This window comes from Elaeis guineensis, chromosome 1 (assembly GCF_000442705.2).
Source record: "Elaeis guineensis isolate ETL-2024a chromosome 1, EG11, whole genome shotgun sequence".
In the NCBI taxonomy this organism is placed as follows: domain Eukaryota; kingdom Viridiplantae; phylum Streptophyta; class Magnoliopsida; order Arecales; family Arecaceae; genus Elaeis; species Elaeis guineensis.
The window spans coordinates 14,459,772-14,484,745 of record NC_025993.2 but is presented as its reverse complement, the minus strand read 5'-3'; the positions used below and the strand labels follow the sequence as shown (position 1 = coordinate 14,484,745).

Below are 24,974 nucleotides of genomic sequence, written 5' to 3'. Positions count from 1 at the left end.
AAGGCAATCTCTAGTGCAAAAGGAGAGCTCAATCTTGATTTTTTTTTAGATGATCATTTCGATTGCAAGGTGATATATAATTGCATGTATTGTTTCAACTTGTTTCATTGAAGGTACTAAAAATATATAGTGACATAATAATTTGATATGAACTTTTGTTGATGTGACAAAGAACACCAACAAAAGTGAATGAGATGTGGAGACATAGCATCCTTATGCGGTTGCAACTTTGCAAGCAAAGAAAGTATGATTAATTGCCAATACAAGCAACCATAATCAAGAAAGTACAGATATTTCATAAAACATTTTCAAATTAACCGTCACACATTGAAGAGAAGTGCAAATTCAACACAATTTCCTCTCAAGTTCATGTTTTAATGTGCTAACTCGACCTTGATTTAAGCAAGAAGGTGAACCATCACAACTCTAATTGTAACTAATTTGCTTCTCACAGCAGGTGACTACTAAGAAAGAATAATTAGTTACAATCCCTTGCACAAGGGTCCAAATTCTTATTTCTCATGTAGCTGCACATGTTACAGAGGACCCAAGACATGTGATATGCCATGGGCTTGCCTCCCATGGCAGTCCCATCACCCATACCTTCTTGCAGCTGCTAGTTTTGAGTGGGTTTGCACCACTTCAATAGCACAATCTTGTTAATCCACAGATTCCAACTTATTTCCAGCCTTGCATATGACAGCTGGCTAATAAAAAAAAAAAAAAAATCCAACTTTTTTAATGCAAGAAAGATTTGATATTTGGGGAAAAAAAAAATGTATGCTGACTGATACAGTCCTCTGGAACCCACCTCTTCATACAAATCTTAAGAGCAAGATCAACAAAAGATTACAACATCATATAAACTTTTTTTTTTAAAAAAAAAAAGAGGATAAGCTTTATTCTTATTGCAGGTTGGTGGAGTTCCTTGTACTGATAATGCTTAAGACTTGAGTTTGATCTCATCCTTATCCTGGTCATGCTTAGATGACATGAGTTTTTACATGTCCTACTTTCCCAAAAAAATTTCATATTCCTCTATAAAAGTTTTAAGAAATGAGTATCATGGTAATATAATGAAAATTTTATTCTTATTTCGACAATACTAAATCCAATAATTCGCTGCCATGAGATAATTTAGTTAGCATGAGACTAATGCAAGCCATCAAATATGTTCTTTGATAGTCATATGTATTATGGATCCAATAAAAAGCATGTAACATCGGTCATAAAACTAATAGTGATACAGCCCGATCATAAGATTGCTAGCAGTAATTTAAAATTTATTTCCATTAAACATTACATAAACCACAATAAAACCATTAAGTAACAAAACGTAATATATTCCTGCTTTCTCTCTCCTACACTTTGGTCCCTTTCTCCCAACTCCTTCCCACAAAAAAAAAAAAAAAAGAAGGGACAGGAACAGCTAATACCCCCAGATTCACCAAAGAGAGAGATCTTAAAGCAAAGTTTTTACCACCTCTCTCTTGGTCTCCTCTTTATCATTCTTCTTAATCTACCTTCCAGAAAGAAAGAAAAAACTTGGAGGAAAAGGAAGGAGGAACCGGTGGGGCTGAGAGATGCGCTCGGCTCCGCTGGCCACCACCACTCCCGGCCGGGCCCCACCTCCCCACCGTATCCGACACGAATTCACCTAGATTCTCCTCTCTCTCTCTCTCTCTCTCTCTCCCCCTCTACAACCCCTTCTCTCTCTACTCTCTCTCTCTTGCTTTTGGCTTGTCTGATCTCCCCTGACGCGTTGAAATATAAATCTTTTTCCTCGGCCCGTCTCTCACTCACTCTCTCTCTCTCTCTCTCTCTCTGTCTCACGCACACGCATCTGGTTTTTTTACAGCGTCCTTTTTCTTTACCGCGTCTTTTTCTTTATTATTGGCTGCCATCCCCCGCTCTCTCGTGTTGTCTACCTCCTTCCCCCAAGACCACGAGATCGGCTTCCAGAAGTTACTCTCTCTCATTGCAGCCCCGAGCCAGAGGAGGAGAAAAAGGGGCGGAAAATAGAAAAAATTCCATTTTTTGACGCCGTTTCTTCGCGTTTTTGTGCTGATCTTTGGGCGCTTGGGGAATGGGACGGCGGGGGTGATTGATTTGGAGAGAGTTCCTGGCTTGGGGATTTGAAGTGAGGAGAGGAGAGGAGGGAGGGATTTGATTGGTTGGAGTGGGTGATGGATACGGGAGGGCGGCTCGTGGCGGGTTCTCGGAATCGGAACGAGTTTGTGGTCATCAATGCTGATGATTTCGGGCGGGTGAGTGTGACTAAAATCTCGTCTTTGTTGAATTTGACTATGGGTTTCTGTTGATTTGTGGATTGCCCCCTTTGTACTTGGTCTTGCATTGACTGGAAGTGTTGGAAATTCGTGGTTTTCTGGTAAAAATTTATGTTAAAAATCTTATCTTTTCGTATATTTGTCATGTTTTCTATTTTTCTTCTCTTATTTTGGATTTGTCCATCTCTGCATTTCGAGTCCAGTAGTTGATTTCGTGGAATCTCCTCGGTTTTAATGGGAAAATTCATCTGCTTCCCCTTCTTATTCAACACTGGAAATTTCTATTGATGAATATTCGTATGATTTTTTTTTTGTTCAGCTTTCCATTTAACATTTCTTCCTTATTTTGAACCTGATCTAGGGTAGATCTTCTAGTTAACTTAAAATGCGCTCCATTCCTCTTCTAACTGTTCATCGTAATACTGATGTTGAGAAGTATAAGTACTATTATAATTATCTTTTAAATCTTTGTCTTCGTTAAATTAAAATGCACTTTGTTCCTTAAACTATAATGAGTTTTACTTTTATATGTTTTCATGCTTACGTTCTCTCTAATTTTCATGGAAAGGAAAAGTCCAATATGCAATCGATCATGGGAATGTGATTTTTCAGTTCACATCTATTATTTATTCAGCCTACAGTGTTATCAGAGTCTTTGTATACCTATTAATGCTTCCGCCCTTCCTGAACCTGTTCCTCATGGATCTTTGCTTCCTACTTTGCAACTTTGCAGTCCAAGGCTGCCAAGGATTCCAATGGGCAGATCTGCCATATATGCGGAGATGATATTGAGATATTAGAGGAAGAAAAAGAGCTCTTTGTTGCCTGCAATGAGTGCGCCTTCCCTGTTTGCAGGACTTGCTATGAGTATGAGAGAAGGGAGGGCAGTCAGGCCTGTCCCCAGTGCAAGACCCGGTATAAGCGCCATAAAGGTTTTATTCTTTTTGGCCTCAATTAGACTCCTTTACTAATTATAAAACATCATTTAAATTGTTTAATGTGCATCTACTGGTAACTTATCGTAACGAGATGATACTTTGCAGGTAGTGCCAGAGTAGAGGGTGATGAGGAAGAAGATGGTGATGATGATATTGAGAAAGAATTCAATTTTGGTTATTTTGATCCCAAGGAGACATCGAGTATATCTGGGTCGAAGCTTCACAGCCAGCTTAGGATTGGACAGAGCTCTTTCACTGGATCAGTGATTGGTACCTCCAGTGTCCACAATCCTAATTTCTGTACTAATACCAATATTCCACTTCTGACTTATGGTGAAGAGGTGAGTTTTTAAATGCAAATTAGAAATGTGATTAACATCTGTTTCTGCAGGTCCTAACTGTAAATAATCTTTTTTAGGTTGATGGGATTTCTGCTGATCACCATGCTCTTGTTATTCCTCCATATGTGACACAAATTCATTCAAGTCCCATTACAGGATCGTCGGTCTCTAGTGAGTTGATGGGTTTTGGTTGGATTCTTTTTGTATTTCCAGCTATGGATTTTGCTCAGCTTTTCTCTTGATTTGATTTCTTTGGTTTCTCTTACTGAGTTTAACAAAGCCATGCTCCCTTGCTTATAATATCTTTGCAGCACAATCTAGGCCTATAAACCCTAATAAAGACATAGCGGTGTATGGTTATGGAACTGTTGCATGGAAGGATAGAGTTGACGACTGGAAGAGAAAGCAGCTTATTAAACTGCAAAGGCCTCAGCTGGAAGGTGGGGATGGTGGTGGCTTTGATGGAGATGGGCTAGATAACTCTGATTTGCCAGTGTAAGTAACTTATTGCTTACCTCTGTACTGTATTATTTGGATCTATATATTAGGATATTGTTGGTATTCCATTCTTGAATGAGTAAAATTACACTAGGTTTGTGATTTTTAAGTTTTTCTCTTTCAAAAATAATTTTGAAGTTCGATCATAGGCTGTCTTATGCAAGAGCATGGCTTACTTTCTTTTCCGAGCTTCAGATAAATCATTCAGGTTCAGTCAAAGAGCTGGAATTTTACCTTTTTCCCCTCTTGGGGGTATGAGATTGTCACCAATCGCAACAAATGTTTACATTCTGATTAAGCAACACTACAAATATAATGTTCTTAATAATGAAACGATCATCAACAGAATAAATTATACGCTATTACAAGATGAATCACATTAATTTAGCAAACAAGTAATTTGTATCCTAATTGTGAGGAAAGCAAATTGTTGATGAAAATAGGACTATAACCACCCATGACCTCCTTGAATAATGTGAGAGCTTATGCAGGCATATGTTTAGTCCCACATTTGTTGTACTTGGGGAGATTTTGATGCTTATACAAGATTAAAAAATCCAAATAATACCTTTTGGCTAACATTTCTGAATGTGGTCCTAAGTTGTTACATATAATATTATAGCAGACTCACCCATAGCCCATGTGGACTAGGAGACATTGTAGCACAAGCCCTTTTGAGGTTGACCATGGAAAGATTGTGGTGTTTGTTATTGTATTTGATTGGATGTAGACTCTTAGCCTGGTAAAGATGTTAGGATTTAAATAGGAGAGTATGTGATAGCCTGTGCGACTTCAGTTGTTTGTAGGGCAGATCATGATCCTTATACAGGGCTAGGGAATTCATATAATACATTCCAGCTAGTTTTTTTAGCGGAGGTCCTAGGTCATTACATTAATACTTTTAAGGGAACTCGTTTAAAGCTAGAATCTAGGATTCTATTTAATTCATAAAATTGTAATATACTATGTACATGGAAAATTCTGTTCCTCCTCTCCTTCACCAGTTGACTTTCAGTTATCTGAGCTTATGCAATGAGGATTGATTTGGGTTTCCCAAATTTTTTGAGATTGGCAAGTGCATGGGCGTGTTAAATATGAACATGCTTCAGTCTTTAGTGTGTACTTAAATAATCTAAAACAGGAATGGAAAGAACTCTGTATTTCAGAGAGAAGTGGACATTCTGGTCTTGGTGATCTTACAAGCAAGCTTAAGTTTATGCTACAGCAAAATTTATGGCCTGCATGTATATATATATGAGCGGCAGCATTAAGTTTCTTAGAACATTGAATTTGATATAAATAGAGATTTCACTATAGCAGATTTATACAGCAGCCGAAATCAAATCTAAGATTTTTTTGCCCCTCCCTCCTTTCTGGTATGCCTACTTTTTCAGTTCAGGGGTAAGTATTGCACGAACATTCATAGTAGGCATCTGATTTTTTTACATTTTTTAAGAGATTGACAATGTGAAACAGCATGATTTGGATCTAGAAGAGCTGTGCATGCATTAACATTATGCCATCACTTGTTCTAGAAGGGTACTTTCAGCTCCACTACTGAGCCTGAAGTTTGAGCTTGGTTAGTTTTCATTACTTTCATGCATGAAAAACATAAGATGGCAAGCTTAACTGTATCCTCGTTTTAGTATGAAGTTAAGCTGTGCTTGAATTCAAATCAAGGCAGCAGCTGGTGAAATTCTTTTTGGTTTTTTGTCATCATATATAAGCATGTTCAGGGCACGTGCAGAAGAGGAAGGTGTCATGTGGGCCATGAGATGGAATTTCTGGCATGATGTAATGAGATTTTGTCGGTGGCATGTGTTTAGAAGAATTTTGACAATTAATGGAATAAAATAGCAATCAATTTGATGTTTGAAAGTCATGCAAAGATCATATTGAGTTTTTGGGGGTACTAATGAAAGTTTACGGTATCATATTGTAGAAGTCTACATTGAGATTGTCTTGTTATATGGTTGTAATTCTCATGTAGTAAACAAGCAGCAGGTGACATACGCTTGATAAGTGGTCAGGATAGTGAAAATAAGGATTGGGAAATCCTTTTAGTCAGCTCTTAGTTGATTGTACCATTTCTTACAATCTCTTTTTCCAGTGACTAGAACAATTTGCTTTACTCAATGACACATGAGGAATGGTTGAGGAACTAAAATAAAACAACTTTAACCAAGTGTTGAAAAGAGCATATTTAGTAGCCATATACTTTGCTGATTCCAATCCAGAATTACCTGGTAGCATACAATGTTGTGAAGCAGTTTTCTGTTGTTATTATATGCCACTCGCAACATGGAATTTTCAATCCACTTTCTTAAAATAGAAATAAGTGAAACCAAAAGAATAAAGGGTAAGATTGAATGGAGCAATATTGAAAATTTATAGATCAAATGACATTGTTATAATTGAGGGTATTGTTCTAGAGTCTTGTTAAATATAAAGGACTAGATACAACTATGTACAGCTGCATGTTAAGCAAAGCATCAGTAAAGGATGAAGAGTTGATGTGCTAATTTTGCAATAATGTTCACAGGCAATGAAGGCAAGAGACTATTAGTTGTAGTTGTGCTTAGACTTGGTGTTGGAGGGTTGGAAAAGTGAAAGACTTAAGAAGTCTTAATAAGTCCTAATATGGTTTGTAAAGAGGATTTAATGTAGCTTGTGCTGACAGATGATCCAACTGCTCGATTAGAGTGAAGAGCTGCAAGGAAGGCCTACATTTGTAGGGTGTATTAAAATAAACTTGTCCACAAATAGACTGTCAAAATCTGTTTTCTTGGGAGTGCCTTCTATTTACCAAAGATCAGCTTGCATTATGTGCTTTCATTTTTTTGTATATGCAATGCTCGTGAAAATGAATAGTAATGTCATTGATGCTTTTATTTATTGCTACAGTTATGTTGCTATTATAAATAAGCTGTGTACAACCTATTTTATCTTGTTTGTGTGTTGTATGTGACCAGTACATATTAAAGCGTAAGGAACAAATGTCATAGTGTCCGGTATCTACTAATAAGGAGCAACAATCTAATATATAAAGTTTTGTAGACTTCATCTTTTCATGCTAAGGCTCCCTAATGTGGGCATAAGTGGTAGATTGTAAATATTGGTCCATGATGAAGTAACATGTAGTTCTTTAATTTTGTTTTTCTATTAAATTGAGGAAGTGTTCATCTGGTTCGTTTAAATGTGGAACAGTTCTGGTCTTTTGGATTCATGTATAGATCTCTATGCAAGTTATGGATTTGCCATGAGCTTTGCCCTTGACATCTTTGCATTTCCTTGGGAATGGCGCCACTCATTAGTGGATAAGATAGCTTTAGGGCAACACTAATGGCTAAGACATTGCTCAATAGCAATTTTCATGTGCATTAGTGGAACCGTGGAGGATGGCATTGCTATTTGATATGGGTGGTGTCCGAGCCCCCCTCCACCACCCAAACTGATTCTTGTTATATCCTTTCATCCTTTCCCTTAATTTTCTTTATTCTCTTTTTATTAGGGTTGGCAAAATATGATCCGACCCGCCAATCCAACCCGTGTTCGACCCGCCATAAACATGTTTGGGTTTAGGCTAAATGGGTTTGGGTCATAAATGGGTCGATCCATTTAATCCGTTTAATAATTGAGTTGGATTTGAGTTTTAGATATCTGACCTATTTAACCTATTTAATATTTAGGTTTGGTTGAGTCAGATAATTCATTTAACCTGTTTAATCTATTTCTGAGCCATTTAACCTGACCTGTTTAACCTGTTTAACCCATTTAACCTGTTTAATCTAATTTGACCTATTTAATAAATGAATTAAATGGGTCAGATCGGATTACTTGTTTAATAAACAGGTCGGGTTCAAGTTTAAATTTTTGACCCGTTTAATAAACAAGTCGGGTTTGGGTTGACAATTTTCTGACCCGACCCGCATTGACCCGATCTATTTATGACCCGACCCGATCCGATTGCCACCCCTACTTTTCATGTATTCTTCGGTCCCTTTTCTTATCATCTTTTTTATTTCCTTCAATATCTGGATAACCTGGCTAAATTGGATATGTGTAAGAAAAGGGCTACTTTTCTGCTCTGTGTATTACTTTTCAAAAGTTCTTTCCATTCGTCAATATATTTTTTTCATACCATATATTTCTATATTTCTAACTTTCAGTGCTAACATTGTTTTGACAATTTACTATAGTCATACCAAACTGTGGATTTACTACCCTGGACAAGTATGTTTTAGTCTCAGCTTTCTAATATGTGGATAACACTGATATATATTTCTTGTTCTCTGTAAAAGTCTTCTTGGTTCATAACTGTCATGGTGGTCAGCCAAGCAAGAGATCCTTCTAAACTGCTGATCTTATAACTTTGTTTCAGCATATATTCTTCTGATACCATTTTTCAATTATTATATTTTCAAATTTTATTATATTTTTATTGACCAATGTTGCCCATTTATGTTTTTAGGTCGGATGAAGGCAGACAGCCATTGTCAAGGAAGCTACCCATTGCTTCGAGTAAGATAAACCCATACAGGATCATAATTTTGCTGAGGCTTGTCATACTTGGCTTCTTTTTCCATTATAGACTTCGCCACCCTGTTCCAGATGCTTATGGATTGTGGCTGACATCAGTTATATGTGAAATATGGTTTGCAATTTCATGGATTTTGGATCAATTCCCAAAATGGTACCCTATAGAACGAGAGACGTATCTGGATCGTCTATCATTGAGGTATCATATATTTCATTCAACTGCAAGTTATCTTGTATTTTATTCATTATGTAGTGGACCTGTACTATCACTTTTGTTTATTAATCTGTTCTCAGGTATGAGAAAGAAGGAAAGCCATCTGAGTTAGCAGATATTGATATCTTCGTAAGCACAGTTGATCCCATGAAAGAACCTCCACTTATCACTGCAAATACAGTTTTATCCATTCTAGCTGTGGATTATCCTGTTGATAAGGTTTCATGTTATGTCTCGGATGATGGTGCTGCGATGCTTACATTTGAAGCGCTTTCTGAAACTTCTGAATTTGCCAAGAAATGGGTCCCATTCTGTAAAAAGTTCAACATTGAGCCTCGTGCTCCTGAATGGTATTTCGCTCAGAAAATTGACTATCTGAAAGATAAAGTTCATCCAGATTTTGTGAGGGAACGGCGTGCAATGAAGGTTTGTTTTAATAGGTTGTAGTTTTTTTTTGTATTTAATATGGAATATTTGCATCATTTGCTTTGAATGCAATCTAATTGAATGTCCCTTGTTGTAAGCTTTCGTCTCCTTTATGCACCTCCTTGTTAGTGTGTTATGATATTTACACTGTTTGCTAGCCAAATTCACATGGTAGTTATTCAAATGTGTTCTGAGTGTATTCTTTAACATCTTGTGTGTGATGTGCAAGTTATGTAATATCTTTGTTTGGTGCATGCAGAGAGAATATGAGGAATTTAAGGTTCGTGTCAATGCCTTAGTGTCCATGGCACAGAAGGTTCCTGAAGAAGGCTGGACGATGCAGGATGGAACTCCATGGCCTGGAAACAATGTTCGGGACCATCCAGGAATGATTCAGGTAATTGTTGTACTGTCATTGATCCTTATTAGCTTGAACTTTCATCTCTTGCTGCTCTGGAGAAACTCGTCAATCTTCCTAATAATTAGACCGTAAAAGGTCACAGCTTGCTGGTCTGTCCTTCAGCAAAAATATGGAGTTGCAGGTGCAAAGAAAAATGGAAGTCCAATAAATTTTGAAGAAACTGGAGGAAATATATTTCTTTTCTGTTTGTTGCTTTTTAATTCACTAATACTAGCGGAACCATTTCTGATCTTCCTTTATCATGCTTAGATGCTGATCAGTGATATGGTCTGGTCAAGTGATTCCTGTGAAGGCTGGAGGGTTATATTTAAATTTTGTACAAGGGAAGTCAAATGGAAATTTACAAATTAAATGAATGATATTCAACAGGCAAAACCCATTATTCATTATTGTAAACTTTTGGTGGTATTTGAGCCCTTAAATTTAAATCTGAGGCATAAATTAATGACTTAGTATGCCTATCTGCTTGAGGTGGCTTACTGTTTCCCTTTGAGGACCTGTATTTAATCTATGAATTTTGGCTCCATTATTCACCTAGTTTAATATGGGTTTGTCATCTCAAATTGGTTTTGTATTACTTCTATGTCAATCAGTGTGATGCTCAAACTTTTGATAAAATTACTCTTTTGCAAAATATGCCTTTACTGGGTTTGTACCACTCCGCTTTAATGTTCTCAACTTGTGTACACTTATATTTTTGAGCCTTCTACCCTACATCTTCATTTACGTCAACATTTCTTGGCCTTACTGTTGCATCTACCGCATAATGTTCTCTTAGCTACTTGCAGTGCTTGGCCTGCCTATATCAATGTTATTGAACTGATTTTTACAACATAGTTTGCACCTGGTTATCTTGTTGTGGCATCTGTCTGACATCACTCTGATATGAGCATCTAATATTTGGGTTTATATTTGGTAGAAAAATCAATAGCAGGATTTTCGAATATGGAAAGAGATGTTAGTTTTTCATATTTGGCTTCCTGATGGAATTGCTTACACATGGATTTGCTGGTCCATTCCAGCTGATCTGAGAAGTTTTATATGTCTAATGTGGTGATTTTGGAATAATTCAGTGAGAGGCAACTGTTTGAACTTTCATAATTATGAGCCTTAGGAATGTAAATGATACATTAGCACCCTGAATTTTTCATGACAAGAAAGAGTTGTTTAGATGTTGGTAAGGTCCTCCAGTAAGAATAATTTGATGCAGGAAGTAACTCCTTAATTTCTGCACAGGGAGATGCAACTGCGAGAATCCAGCAATTGCATTCATCTCTGAAATTAATCCTGATATGAAATCTCTGAGTTGATATGTCATGTATCATTCTGTTGTATCATTTTAATCTTTGATATCTTATGAGATGCTCTAACAGGTCTTTCTGGGTCATAATGGTGTGCTTGATGAGGCGGGAAATGAGCTCCCACGTTTGGTCTATGTTTCTCGCGAGAAAAGACCAGGATATAATCACCACAAAAAGGCTGGTGCCATGAATGCTTTGGTAATGCATTTGTTTCACAACAAAGTTCTAATTATTTTTGTTCTATATTCTGTTAATGAAAAGAACTTTTCATTTTTATCTGCTAGTTTCTTTGAATTTTTTTTTATTAATCAATGAATTTAATTCCAGGTGCGAGTGTCAGCTGTTCTCTCAAATGCCCCTTACATTTTGAATGTTGACTGTGACCATTATATAAACAATTGCAAGGCCCTACGAGAAGCCATGTGTTTTATGATGGATCCCATATCAGGAAAGAAAGTTTGCTATGTTCAATTTCCTCAGAGATTTGATGGAATTGATCGACATGACAGATATTCAAATCGAAATGTTGTGTTTTTTGATGTATGTATTAATGTTTCTGGACTTGCCGGATATTATTCTCTCCGATTTTTAATTTATTGTGTATCTACACTTTCTGAAGTAAAATTAATCAATCTTGTTTCCTCCTCTGAAAATCAGATCAACATGAAAGGACTTGATGGGCTCCAGGGACCAATATATGTCGGAACAGGATGTGTTTTCAGAAGGCAAGCTCTATATGGATTTGATGCCCCTGTCAAGGAGAAGTCCCCAGGGAAAACCTGCAATTGTTGGCCAAGATGGTGCTGTTGTTGCTGTGGATCTAAAAGAAAGAATAGGAAAGGGAAACAGAAGCAAGAGAAGAAGAAGAAGAAAAAGACAAAGCACAGAGAGGCATCTACTCAAATACATGCACTTGAGGCTATTGAAGAGGAAGCAAAAGGTGACTTGAATACTCAATTTGTTTACTGAATTGGACTATCCATACCTAGCAGAGTAATTAATTCTATTATCTTTTATACAGGACAAGAAAGTGAGAACTCAGCCTTAGTGCCCCGGGAAAAGCTTGAGAAAAGATTTGGGCAATCATGTGTGTTTGTAGCTTCAACGCTACAAGAAAATGGTGGAATTGCAGAGGGTGTGAGTTTTGCTTCATGTCTAAGTGAGGCTATGCATGTAATTAGTTGTGGTTATGAAGACAAAACTGAATGGGGAAAGGAGGTATGCTTGGCTTATCCTGAGAGTTAATGCTTGTCCGATTTTACATTTATAGCTTGTTTCTAATCCTTAATTTTTTGTTTGTGCAGGTTGGCTGGATATATGGATCTGTTACAGAGGATATTCTGACAGGTTTCAAGATGCATTGCCATGGCTGGCGGTCTGTCTACTGCATACCTAGAAGACCAGCATTTAAGGGGTCTGCTCCAATTAACCTCTCTGACCGTCTTCATCAAGTCTTGCGGTGGGCCCTTGGATCTGTTGAGATTTTTCTGAGCAAGCACTGCCCCATATGGTATGGCTATAGAGGTGGCTTGAAGTGGTTGGAGCGGTTTTCCTACATAAACTCAGTCGTATATCCTTGGACATCAATTCCCCTGGTTGCATACTGTACCTTGCCAGCAATCTGTCTTCTTACTGGGAAGTTTATTGTGCCTGAGGTATCCAACTAAAACCACTATTTCTTCAACATTTTTCCTTCTAGAAACACAATTAAGTCAATCTTTTTTGGTAGCTAAATATAGGGAGTTCAATGTGCCTGAGCTATCCAACTAAAACCATTCTTTCTTCAACATTTTCTTTCTATAAACACAATTAAGTCATTGTTTTTTAAATCTATAATCCAGTGATTTTTTTCATGTTATGGAATTATTCTTCAATGTCCTGATAATTTCATTAAATATTTACTTGAGGTGTTTTAAGTACTAAAGCTGGCAAGAACAATTAAAACATGTTTTAGAGCAATAGCATGAGTGATATGCAAGATAACCATTCTGTGTTGCATAGTTTTGATGTCATACATGGTAACTGAAACTTATGCATGATTCTTTTGTTTACAGATCAGCACCTATGCAAGTTTAATATTCATTGCTCTCTTTGTCTCCATTGCTGCGACTGGTATTCTAGAGATGCAATGGGGAGGTGTGAGTATTGATGATTGGTGGAGGAACGAGCAATTCTGGGTGATTGGTGGTGTCTCATCGCACCTCTTTGCCCTTGTCCAGGGTCTTCTAAAGGTTCTAGCTGGAGTCGACACCGATTTCACTGTCACATCCAAAGGAGGAGATGATGAAGAATTTGCAGAGCTTTATCTCTTCAAGTGGACCTCGCTATTAATCCCTCCATTGACGCTGCTTATACTAAATATTATTGGTGTTGTGGCTGGGATCTCCAATGCCATCACCAGTGGGTATGAGTCATGGGGTCCACTGTTTGGTAGACTCTTTTTTGCTATCTGGGTCATTATGCATCTCTACCCGTTCCTGAAAGGAATGATGGGGAAACAAGATAGGGTGCCCACCATCGTCGTTGTTTGGTCTATACTTCTTGCTTCAATTTGTTCACTTCTATGGGTTCGAGTGAATCCATTCACCAGTAAATATGATGGGCCTATATTAGAAGTTTGTGGGCTAAATTGTGATTGAAACATGCATGGGAGTTTAGATGTTTTTTGGCAGCAGGGAGTTGCAAATGGGTGTTCTACTACCAGTGGAGTTCAAAAGTCTCTCTTGACTATTTTTTCCATGATGACAGTCAAGAGAGAGGAGGAAAGCTGAAAGGAAAAAAAGAAAAAAAAAGGGAAAAAAAGAGGGACAGAAAACAGGGCTGTGGGTCTGTGTAGATAAATGAGATGGAAGCTGACACATTGTTATTTTGTTATTTATAATGTTTTATTGATTCATTCTTGATATTGGACACCACCTTGTTGTTTAAGGGGATATGCTTGGATGTGTAGTATTTTACATTTTAGATGATATAATTGATCTGAATCTATATTTATTTCTCGATCAGTATACGCGTCGTTGCTATATAATGTCTACATTATGAAAAGTTGGATCTGGTAGGGATTCTGTTTTTCATTTTTTGAAATTCCTCTTCCCCTCTTTCAAGTAAACTTCTAAAGCTGAAACACCTCCAAGAGACCATCAGGTGTTTCTGGAGTAATGGTTGGAAGCATATTGCTACAATGGTGGAGATTCTTTAAGGGAAGGTTTATTGCTTGAAGATGGTTTTGAGCTAATAATGGTTGCTGTATGGAAGACCATGCTGCTGCTTGTTTGTTACTTGTTGGGTGCTAGATTTTGTGCCATTTTGCTTTTATGATCCAAAGAAAGAGGTCTTATTTTCAGAAGGAATTTGTGGCACAAAAGATGTCAATTTTGTGCATTCCCCATGCTAGTTTTGGAGTAAGTGTCCTATGCTCCAACCTGAACAGGCAGCATACTGTCAAAGAACTGGCCTTTGCATTTGAAGTAATGCCTTCGTATAATTCTGCTTCCTTCTTATGGCTCTCAATCAGATGTCCTGATGAATATCCTTAGTATCCAGCAATCATCAGGTAGGAACATTTGTTGTGACATCCACATCTCTGTTTTTGTAAGTTTAAGGCATCATGCACCTGCAAATCTTTGTGTTTGTAAGTAGAAGACTTTTTAGAACATTATGCACCTCCAGATCTGTGTGTCGCTTTCTTCCATCTTGGAGGGTTGGTTGCTCAATGTTTTCTTATATTCCACCAATTGTTGGGCAATCATCTTTATTAGTGTAACAAAAATTATAACCTTCTTTTCATCATTCTTGATCATCCTTCCATGTTCAGCTAGTAGGGGCTGTGCATGCATGAGGTGAGCTATATATATATATATCCACTTGTTCAACAAAGATGTTTAAACTACAACTTTTACTCCAGGGAGAGAGAATTGAAAGGAATGGAAGTGACAAAGTGCAGTTGTCAAATGGAAAACGCCTCCTCTCATGTAATTACAATTATCCATGCTTCCCCTTGTATCCTTTTTTTTTTTTTTTTAAATTAATTAATTATTTGTTTTAATTTTTTAAAGGGGGTAAAATGGGAAACAACACCCTTGAATGGTATCAATGAGAGCACATGACTTACATAATCAAATTGAAGCACCAACTCCGGGAGAAAAGCAGTACTTCCAGGGATATCACAATTAAATTCTCCTTGCTAACCAGTTCACTGGAAAATTAGTCTCTTATCTTTTTGTTAAGGCCAAAATTAGTCTCTTTAAGTGCATGATTTGCAGTGAAAGAAGTCGGGTGCTATAGAGAGATGAAGAATATCAAGAAGAGGATTCGTTGGGCTCGAATAACAACAGTAGAGTTATCTTTAAGCAATAATCTTTTGCATTGCAAATTGATGATATGCGCCTGGCACTAAATGTTTACATCAAGCAAAATTTGTTCTTCCTATCTTTACCCTCAAAAAAAAAAAGCAAAATTTATTCCTTCATTACATTATGAAATGCTAGTCCTCCTGGACATTTCTTTACATGCCCCCAATCTAAATGCTCACGTACCCTCCCCGTCACCTTTTACAATTATTTCACCTTGCTAAGCAACGATTCGTCAGCAAATTCGTTGGAACGGCCAATAGTTTACTTTGGGATTAAGATATCTCTTATATGTTGAGGGACGCTATGCCAATAGGGTTGACGATCGGATTGAATCAGATCAGTTCAAATATAAATCAATAGAATATATTAAAGATTTATCAGTCCAAATATGATATATTTAATAAATAGATCAAAAATTCAGATTCGGGTCTGATCATTTTATTAAATAAGTCACGTAATCTGAACTATAATAGATTGGATCAAGGTAAACAAATTAAATGGTTAAATATCATCATGCTTTTACGTCAACGACAAAGTCTACGAATAGATCGGCAAACCCATTTTTTATACCTCTCACTTGTTAAAAATTTAGTAAAAAAAAAGCAAATCACTTCACGATCGTCGACGCGCAACTGTTAAAACCCAACAAAACGAAACGAAACAAAACGCCCATGGCTTCCTCCCTTCTCCTCTAACCTCCATCTCCTCTCCCTCCCTCTCTCTCTCTCTCTCTCTCTCTCTCTCTCTCTTCCTCGCGAGAACGAAGAAGAAACCCTAATCATCAATCCTTCTTTCCTTCCCTCTCTCTTCTCGTCCCGTCCTCGCCGAATCCGGCGGTTGCGCCAGCGATCGACCGCCGCGGAGGGCGAAGATGTCCCACGGTGACACCATTCCCCTCCACCCCTCATCCCAGTCGGACATCGACGAGATCGAGAACCTCATCAACGCCGGCCCCGCCACCGTCCTCCCCGCCCGGCCCCCAAGCCCTCCCCGCGCTTCCATTCCGGTCTCCTCCTCCCCCTTCCTCCCCTCCAACCTCCCCCCTCCTCCCCCCTCTGTGCCTGCTGCCACCGCCTACCATAAGGCCCCCACCTCCGCCGCTCCGCCTGCCGCCGAGACCTCCAGCGGCGGCATCGCCGGCGACGGCTTCGGCTCGCCGCCCAACACGCTGACGGAACCCGTCTGGGACACCGTCAAGCGGGATCTGTCGCGGATCGTGAGCAATCTGAAGCTGGTCGTGTTCCCCAACCCCTACCGGGAGGATCCGGGCAAGGCACTCCGGGATTGGGATCTCTGGGGCCCCTTCTTCTTCATCGTCTTCCTTGGGCTCACTCTTTCTTGGTCGGCGTCCGTGAAGAAGGTCAGATCTCGGATCTCGTTTCCCCTTCCATATTCTTGATCGTTGTCTTTGTCCTATCGTGCTCTTCGGTGAGATTTTGTTGTTGAAACGTAAAGAACACCTGGGTAACGAGTTAGATTCCATGCAAATAGATCTGTGATAATTGGACTTTAGTGGAAGGAAATCGGGCAGACGGAAGCAGGGAATAGAAGGTTTAGGTTCGAACTGGTACCCGTGGAATTAAAATCAAAAGTTGGTGCAATGGTCTTTGTGCTTGAAAGAATAGACTTTGTTTCTGGAAGTTAACAGATGACTGGAATTCCAAAGGATAGTGGTGGTAGTTTCCAGGGGTAAGGGGATGATTCTAAGCTATGGTGGATATGGTACCCTAGCAGTCAATTTTTCGGAGAAAGGGAAATTTTAACAGTGAAACAATGGACCTACACTGAGGTAGAGCTGATGGACTGCAGAAGATAGTAATGGTATTTGTTGCAGTAATAGTGATGGTAGTTTCCAGGAGTAAGAGGATGATTCTAAGCTATGGTGGATTTGGTACCCCAGCAGTCAATTTTTCGGGGAAAGGAAAATGTTATCGGTGAAACAATGGACCTACACTGAGGTAGAGCTGATGGACTGCGGAAGATAGTAATCACATTAGTTACAATGACATCTTGGTGATGCTTGTTTAATAAATCTGATATGATGGTCGATCTTATTTTTATAGTTAAGTAACCTCTATTTATTTCCCATATGCTTTTAGTAGCTGCTCATCCTCTGTGTCATAGATCTCCATGCCCTTCATTACTTGATCATTTATGTTATCAAGTTTTACAAAGTCATATAGACCATCAGAAGAACTGGACTTAAATATAATTAGGCAAACAGAAGTTATAGGTCAAATTAGAGTTTGAAGCATCTGGCTTACCTTTTATACAAGTTTTAATCTACCTGCATTTTTTACTTGCTCAAGTGTTCATGATTAACAACTTAATATCTTAGTTGGTTCTGGCTGAATATTCTTTTGTACACAGTCTATTATTTACTATAAAACTAATTTCAAGATTTTTTTGGCCTTAATATATTGCGAGGCGGTGGAGGAGAAGGGGCAATATGAAATAGGTTAATTGTACCTTGTTCAACTACTTTATCTAGTATTGAAAAGCATAGCTAATTTTACTTAAAAATAACATTTTGCAATTATATGAACTATTGGGTGCTGTCCAAAATTTATTGTTCAAACTCAATATGCATTGTTGCTAGAGAGTTGATAAAAGATATCACTAGAATTTAGTATAATATGGTCCCCTTTTTGCTTAACAAAAGAAAATAGCACAACTACGGTTCTCCAAGTCATCTTCTTTGGCATCAGTTTTTCAGCCCCATTACAAACTCTATGGCAATCTATCAGCAAGGTTTGGCCAAAACCTGAACGTTTTTGTTTTGGAGTTTGAATTGAACCTCCAAATCGTTGTCTTTGAACGTCATTTTTAGACATTGGTCATTCTAGAGCTTCATTATACTATATGTTATTTCTTTTAAGCTCAAGAATTCATTTGTTTTGGAGGAGTGTTCTAGCATATATGTTTATCAATCAAATAAATGATAGGTTATCCATGTTGAATAGGCATTGGCAGATGGATTAAAGGAACTATGAACAAGTAATTGACAATCATTTGATCTATCTTTCGGGGGATCGAGGGAATATCTCTTTCTGATGCTGCTAGTTTGCAATCTTTTTCTTGGGAGAGAGAAAGGGAGGAACACCTGTCCAAATTGTAATTTCCTAGGCTCAGATTCTTAGAGATGCACCATCCAAGACCTGTACCTAGATCATTTGGTTGCTAAGCAAAGATATGTGACAACTGGGGCAAGCCCCATAATGTTAGATGAAACTTTGGGTTTAGAAATTAGGGATTTTGCAAGAAATGCCACTTTTCTTATTCACAAAAACAGGCCATCTTTTCTATGCATAGAAGCAGTCCACTTTGTGCTAAAATTGGACCATTATTTGCTTTCCCTTCATGACCATTTCAAGAATATTTTTTGCCTGTGCATTGACCCTTATTAAGTTTGCATTTGTGCATGTATGAGCTATTTTGCATGTTCATTTGAGAATGGGGGCATAATGGTTTGCAAAGTCCAAAATCAATCTTTTATAGTAAAAGTAAATAAACCAAGAAATATTATTTTTTTTCTCAAAAATGAGACCTTTTTTTTTGAAAAAAATCATTTTACTAGTATGCTTTTTACTTTAAAAAATTAGTAATTAACTTTTCAGTTGTACTTTTTGATTCATACATATTACATATTATTTTTGAGTGCCTTGATGCGACACATTTCTTGGATGTGTTAGATGAATTAAATGTGCTTAGTTAAGTCAATTTATCTTGGTTAGGCTTGATCATTTGTTAGGTCAAAATGGGTTCGGATTGGGTTGAGGTTCCATATCCACATAGAAAAGCTAGGCTTGAGCCTGGACCAGCCTGACCTTAGGCTTAAAAGTCATTGCTGAGCTTGAGCTCGACAATAATTGGGAGGGCCAAAGCTTGACCACACCATTGAATAACCAGTTACCCTGAATCTATGCAGTTGGGCTTAACCCCACCTGGCCTGTTCCCCACTAAAGAGAGGGACAAAGGACGAAGTGGAGGCATCTTCCTCTTTCTGTAGTCTCTGCATGTTGCCGTCGAACGTCTACCACACTTGCCATGCCACTATCACTTGACCTTTGCTGCCCTACGCACCATGGATGTCTAGGTCCACTGCTACTTTTCTGCTAGGTGGAAGGGAGAAACTGGAGAGAGGCAGCCAATCTGGAGAACAAAGAGAGAGAGAGAGAGAGAGAGAGAGAGAGAGATGGTGGCAGCCATCATTATCAAAGAGAGGAGGGAGCAGAGTGAGGGAGAGAGAAAGCAAGAGATTAGATTTTGGGTTTTTGCTTTACTGAAATCCAACCCCTTTTCATTTTTTCAATTTAAAATAATATACTCATAGTTGCATAAGTGTAATATCAGTGTTATATTTTATTGTATAATTTATATAATAAATTGGGCTAGGTTGGGACTAAAAAAACAAAATCTCAAGCCAAGTTTGGCTTGATTTCATATCGAGTACCCACCTAGCCTATCGAATGGATAATCATAGCCTAAGCCCATCAAAAATTTGGCTAGGTCAAATGGAACAGGTTGATTTTGCACAGGCCTAATGACAACTTTGAAGTGCTTTGGCAAAACTAGGAATCCATATTCGCCCTTTCGGTGTGCTTTCAATAGTCATAAATTCAGTTGGGTCAAGGTAAGGCATATTAATAACTTAGAATAGCATAAGTTCCTCTGGATTCAGGTTAGTATGATCTTTATGTGGGGATGAATCCATCTGTAAAACATTGGAAAAGGTTAATAAAATTTCAGTATGTGATGTATTTGGTTTCTCTCCTTTCCCTCCATGGGATTGTATGCTTATATCTAATTTGTTTTGAGCTTGAGGAATCACCCTTAGATTGAAGATTTGATCCAATTTATCATCCCCCTCTCTCTGTTCTGAATAATAATCTTATGTTCATATTAATACTTTTTTTATATTCAATCATAAAGGGTTCATCTAGCTTACAATGTTGGCATGATTGCTGACGATGGCAATTTTGTTAGAATGATTAAACGAAAAAAAATGCTTCTTTATTACAAATTTGTTATTACATTTGTCATTTCCCCAATTATAGTGGCATTCATCCTGAAGTAAGAAAGCCATGAATCTTGCAGAAATTGGTTCTTTGTATGGTAAGCATGTTCTTGTGATCTTTAAATGTACCTACATCTTGTTATACAACTTCAGGGTGGAGCCTGAGATCAGGGAGTACTTATTGGAGGAATAGTATATTAGGAATAATTAGGGGTCTTTTTTTTTTTGGGTTGAGAAAAGGGAGCGATTTACCTCCCTCACAGCCACCTAGGTGTAGGCAGGGTTGAAATCCAGGTCATTGGATACCACAGCCTAATGGCTTTACCAACTACACTGATCAACACCAGAAAAGAGGGGGCAGGGTCTGGGATTTGTTGTCTTCAACTTGCGTTATGACAAAACTTGGCATTCAAGAAGGCTAGAAAGTGTTTTAGAAGAATCATCATGTTTAAAATCAATAGAAAATGAGACAAAACTGGTCATTGTGATTAAGATAAATGAATCAGATCAGATAGAAAAGGTTGAGAAGGAAAATGCTGGATATTGATGTATAAGTCGGAGTTGAATGATTTCATGGATCAGCATGCCTTGAATCTTTGTATAGTCAAACTGGTTTCTCAAAAGAAATTCTTTTTAGGGAATCTTTTGATAAGTGAGTAAAACATGACAGGACTAGCTGTACATCTTTGTTAAACACAATGACAGTATTATGTGTATGTGTATCACAAAATGAGTTAATATTTCAACTTCATAGATTTATTTCTCAAACTGGGTTCTGATTTGATAATTCTCTAGCCTGCCATGTTTGACTTATTTGTATGTTTTCTGCATCATTAACCATGCAGTACTTTCTCTGTTATTTTCTTGTTGGATCCATATTATTTATATGTATCATAGTTCATAGAAATATGCTATGGTGTTCATTAAAAAAAAAAAAATTCTAGACTTATCATATTGCCCTGTACCAAGTACCTTTATATGCATAGTTTTCTGTTCTTATTTTACGTTCATGACATGGAGATAATCAGATTGCTTTTGAATGGAAGATTATCAGTAGTGGTTCTGTTCTTATTTTAAATGTCTCGCTAAGTACAATAATTTTTTTTTTCTCAAGAAACTTGTATTGTTAATAATCAGAGAACATGTGGGGGGAACCAGACATATGGATAATGTAGCTGATTTGATTATTCAAGTAGTGGACTGTGTCACCTCTCTGGTGGCGGTTATTTTGAAAATTAAGATGCTTATATCATGTGTCAAGGTGGTTGAGGTTGGCATCATGAGGATCTTGATTTTTCTTGTGCATGTGAAAGTGCCTAGGCTTTGGATATTCCCATTTAATTGTGTTTATTAATGAGGCTTTATCATGATCATCTTAGAAGCAGCAGTAAATAGTTTTTTGTGTCAAAAGATGAATTTGTTTCCATTTCCTAGACTATCTCTTTTTTAATGATGAAATAATTATCCTTGGTTTTCTTGTTCTTTTTGGCTTTTTAGATAAAACTATCTTTGTTATGTATCCGAAGCCTCTTCCTTAGTGCTTTCTTCCTCCTGTTATTGTTATGTATGTATCACTTGACCAATTGGAAGATACTCTTATATTGTCTAGGAAAAATGAAAATTTAAGATCTCCATCTTGGAATTAGCATTTCAATAATGCATATACATATACGTATCTATCACTCTCGTTGAGCAAGTTACATATACATATAAAATGACTTTTATAACATACATACATACATACATATTATATACATATACATCTACACACAGACACACGCATATATATACGCATGCATGCACGCACACACACATATAAGAGAGAGAGAGAGAGAGAGAGAGAGAGAGAGAGAGAGAGAGATACATGTACATATGCACATCTACATATACATATATATTTATATATGTGTGTGTACATGTATGTATGTATATGGGTGTGCACACACACACACACATGCAGAGAGAGAGAGAGAGAGAGAGATGGCTACACTCAAGTGGATCTTTACTCGGACCTGATTAAGTTTAAATCGGACATTGAGGGTTCCACACCTATGATCTAAGCCATTTGATGTGATCTACTATTGCTAAATTACTTACACATCAAAAATCATGGAAATTTTAAGACCTTAGTCCATTTATCAGGTAGTCAAAAAACATAGATTGTTTCATGTTATGTAAACTGTCTAATTTTTTGATTATTTGATGCATAGGCTAGGCACATGGTTTTTAGTGTGTAGACAATTCATAAGTAATAGATTACATCAAACAGCTTGTATCATCAATGGGGGACTTCCATTGTCCAATCTAGACCTAGACCTAACCAGATCTGAGTGGACTTCTGCTCGACTGTAACCATCTCTCTCTCTCTCTCTCTCTACATACATATATTTTTGAATGATTCAATAGTTCTGTACAATGACTCACCTCCCCTTTTTCCCCTTTTTTTCTTTTTCTTTTTTGGCTGCAGTCTGAAGTATTTGCTGTTGCATTTGCGGTCCTTGCGGCTGGTGCTATTATTCTCACATTAAACGTTCTACTTCTGGTAAGCAACTTTATCATAGAGAACTCACTTTTGCTATTCTGCAGCCTAATCTTGTATGCAACCTCTTCATGATATTTTTGCTTTATGGTTACAGGGTGGGCACATAATATTCTTCCAGAGTCTTAGTCTTCTTGGATACTGCCTTTTCCTCTGGATATTGGAGCTGTTATTTGCATGCTGAAGGACAATGTCATAATCAAGATAACTGTGGTGGCTATAACATTGGCATGGAGCTCATGGGCGGCATACCCATTTATGAGTGCGGCTGTTAATCCGAGACGGAAGGCCTTGGCTCTGTATCCTGTTTTTCTCATGTATATCTCTGTTGGCTTTTTAATCATTGCAATAGATTAAGGAATCAATGTGTCATCACTTTGTGATTTTCAAAGGTTGCAAGCCCCTGTTTAATTGAGTCACCAAGGCGTATACAAGTATAGATAGACATTGTTTTGTAGTTGGATTTTGTTGTTAGAGACTCGTACGCTCCTTTCGGCTTAAAGTCTAAAATGCTGGTTGCTGCTGGCTTTGTATCTTCATGGGTTCCATATTGTACGTATGGAATCACACACCTGGCCACCAGAATCAAGATGGCTGTAAATTTTTCATTTGGTTTAAACCAAAGAATTCTGCAAAATGACACCAAATGTTTTGACTTCCCATGGAAATGCAATAACTTTTTTTTATTTGGAGAAATAGATTATCGTCATCTTCCGGATTTTTTTTATCACTATGTATGTCCTTACTAAATCCTTTTTGGTTATATGAATGTCAGCTTGTTAACATGTCCAATAATTTCATTTCTCATCAATTTATCACTTCAACATCCTATAACTTATGCCAAATCTCTGTTGTATGCTTGATGCCATGAGCGTACTGCATATGCTAGATCGATTCTGCGACTATTCTTCAATCAGAGTCACCTAGCTGTCTTGTACCAGCTTTGTGACCTCTCATCCTTGAGCATTCTCAGTGATGCAAGTCATGCTTTCTAACTTCCTGTCAGGTGATATGAGGCCTTGTGGTAATCTTTTCTAGTTCTATGCAGATCTCCTTTAAGACATGATTCTGTTTTGGTCATGCATATTTTATTTGAAACAGAGGGTGCATAACAGTAAGGTTGTTTCATTGTGACCCACACAAAACCAGCCTCTTTTATATGTGGGAATACAGATGTGTGTATTTGACGTTTCCTAGAATCTGCAATAGCAAAAGCCTCATGCACACTAGGCTGTCCTTTTATTTTTTATTTGAAACAGCCAAAAAACAAAAAAAAAATAATATTAACCGGTTTAAATTCATCTAAGTACTCAATTATGGTTTGTGAATATATTTTGTAGTACTGCTATGTTTCTTTTTATTTTTCTCTTTTCTTTTGGTTTCAACGTATGTGGGGTTAAGGGGTACCTGTCATGAAACTTCAAACCTCCATGTATGATTGTATTGTTCAAGGATATGCTTCAAAGCAAGTCAATGTACAGCATGGAAGAGCTTGTTGATATATTGGCAATCTGCTACTGATAGCAGAGAATTTGGTGAAGAGGTTTATGTTCGGTCCAAGGGCTGAATACTGCCGCCTCATTTGGGAATTTGTTTTAAGGCTCTTCACCCTAGTTATCTTGCGCCTGATTATAGCATATCTGATTTGAACTGCATGGGAGGTCTCTAAATTAAGGAACCAAAATGGGTTATCACATTGCATTATTAAACGTATGTACGAAAACAAAATTTTTGGCGGGCTTCTCTTTTTTGCTTGTTTTTACCTGACGTCTTCCGATGCCCGTTTTTTTATCTTACTTTTTGGAGTAATTCTGTGGAATAGGGGTGGTAAAATCGATTCGATCCGATGGATATGTATCATATTCAAATCTGATCAAATTTGAAAAATAAGATTTGATCGGATTTGAGTTTGGATTTGGGTTTGGATAAAATTCGAAAACTGTAGCATGGATATGGATAGGATATTGATAGTGCTATTTTCTAATCAAATCTGAATCCGAACCTGACTCAAATCTACGGATATGAGTAATATCTAAACTCATATCCGAATATATATGTTTATAATTTTATTTTATAATTCTGTTTTGATTGATAATATGC

The 24,974-nt window shown here is 37.5% G+C and overlaps 2 protein-coding genes across 2 annotated transcripts; both read left to right on the top strand.

The window, feature by feature from the left end:
* Nucleotides 1–1,999: 1,999 nt before the first annotated feature.
* Nucleotides 2,000–13,881, top strand: LOC105038027 (cellulose synthase A catalytic subunit 2 [UDP-forming]). The gene is made up of 14 exons (XM_010913703.4): nucleotides 2,000–2,267; nucleotides 3,022–3,220; nucleotides 3,332–3,567; nucleotides 3,645–3,738; nucleotides 3,879–4,062; nucleotides 8,537–8,803; nucleotides 8,899–9,244; nucleotides 9,504–9,641; nucleotides 11,039–11,164; nucleotides 11,294–11,506; nucleotides 11,624–11,906; nucleotides 11,988–12,184; nucleotides 12,271–12,621; nucleotides 13,021–13,881. The coding sequence occupies exons 1-14, from the start codon at nucleotides 2,187–2,189 to the stop codon at nucleotides 13,603–13,605; spliced, it is 3,300 nt and encodes a 1,099-aa protein (XP_010912005.1). The 5' UTR covers nucleotides 2,000–2,186; the 3' UTR covers nucleotides 13,606–13,881.
* Nucleotides 13,882–16,026: 2,145 nt separating this feature from the next.
* On the top strand, nucleotides 16,027–23,407 carry LOC105038028 (protein YIP4b-like). Its single transcript, XM_010913704.4, is given in 4 exon segments — nucleotides 16,027–16,678; nucleotides 22,803–22,877; nucleotides 22,972–23,017; nucleotides 23,020–23,407. Coding segments are annotated over 4 exon segments (822 nt in total). The 5' UTR covers nucleotides 16,027–16,189; the 3' UTR covers nucleotides 23,232–23,407.
* The last annotated feature ends 1,567 nt before the right edge of the window (nucleotides 23,408–24,974 follow it).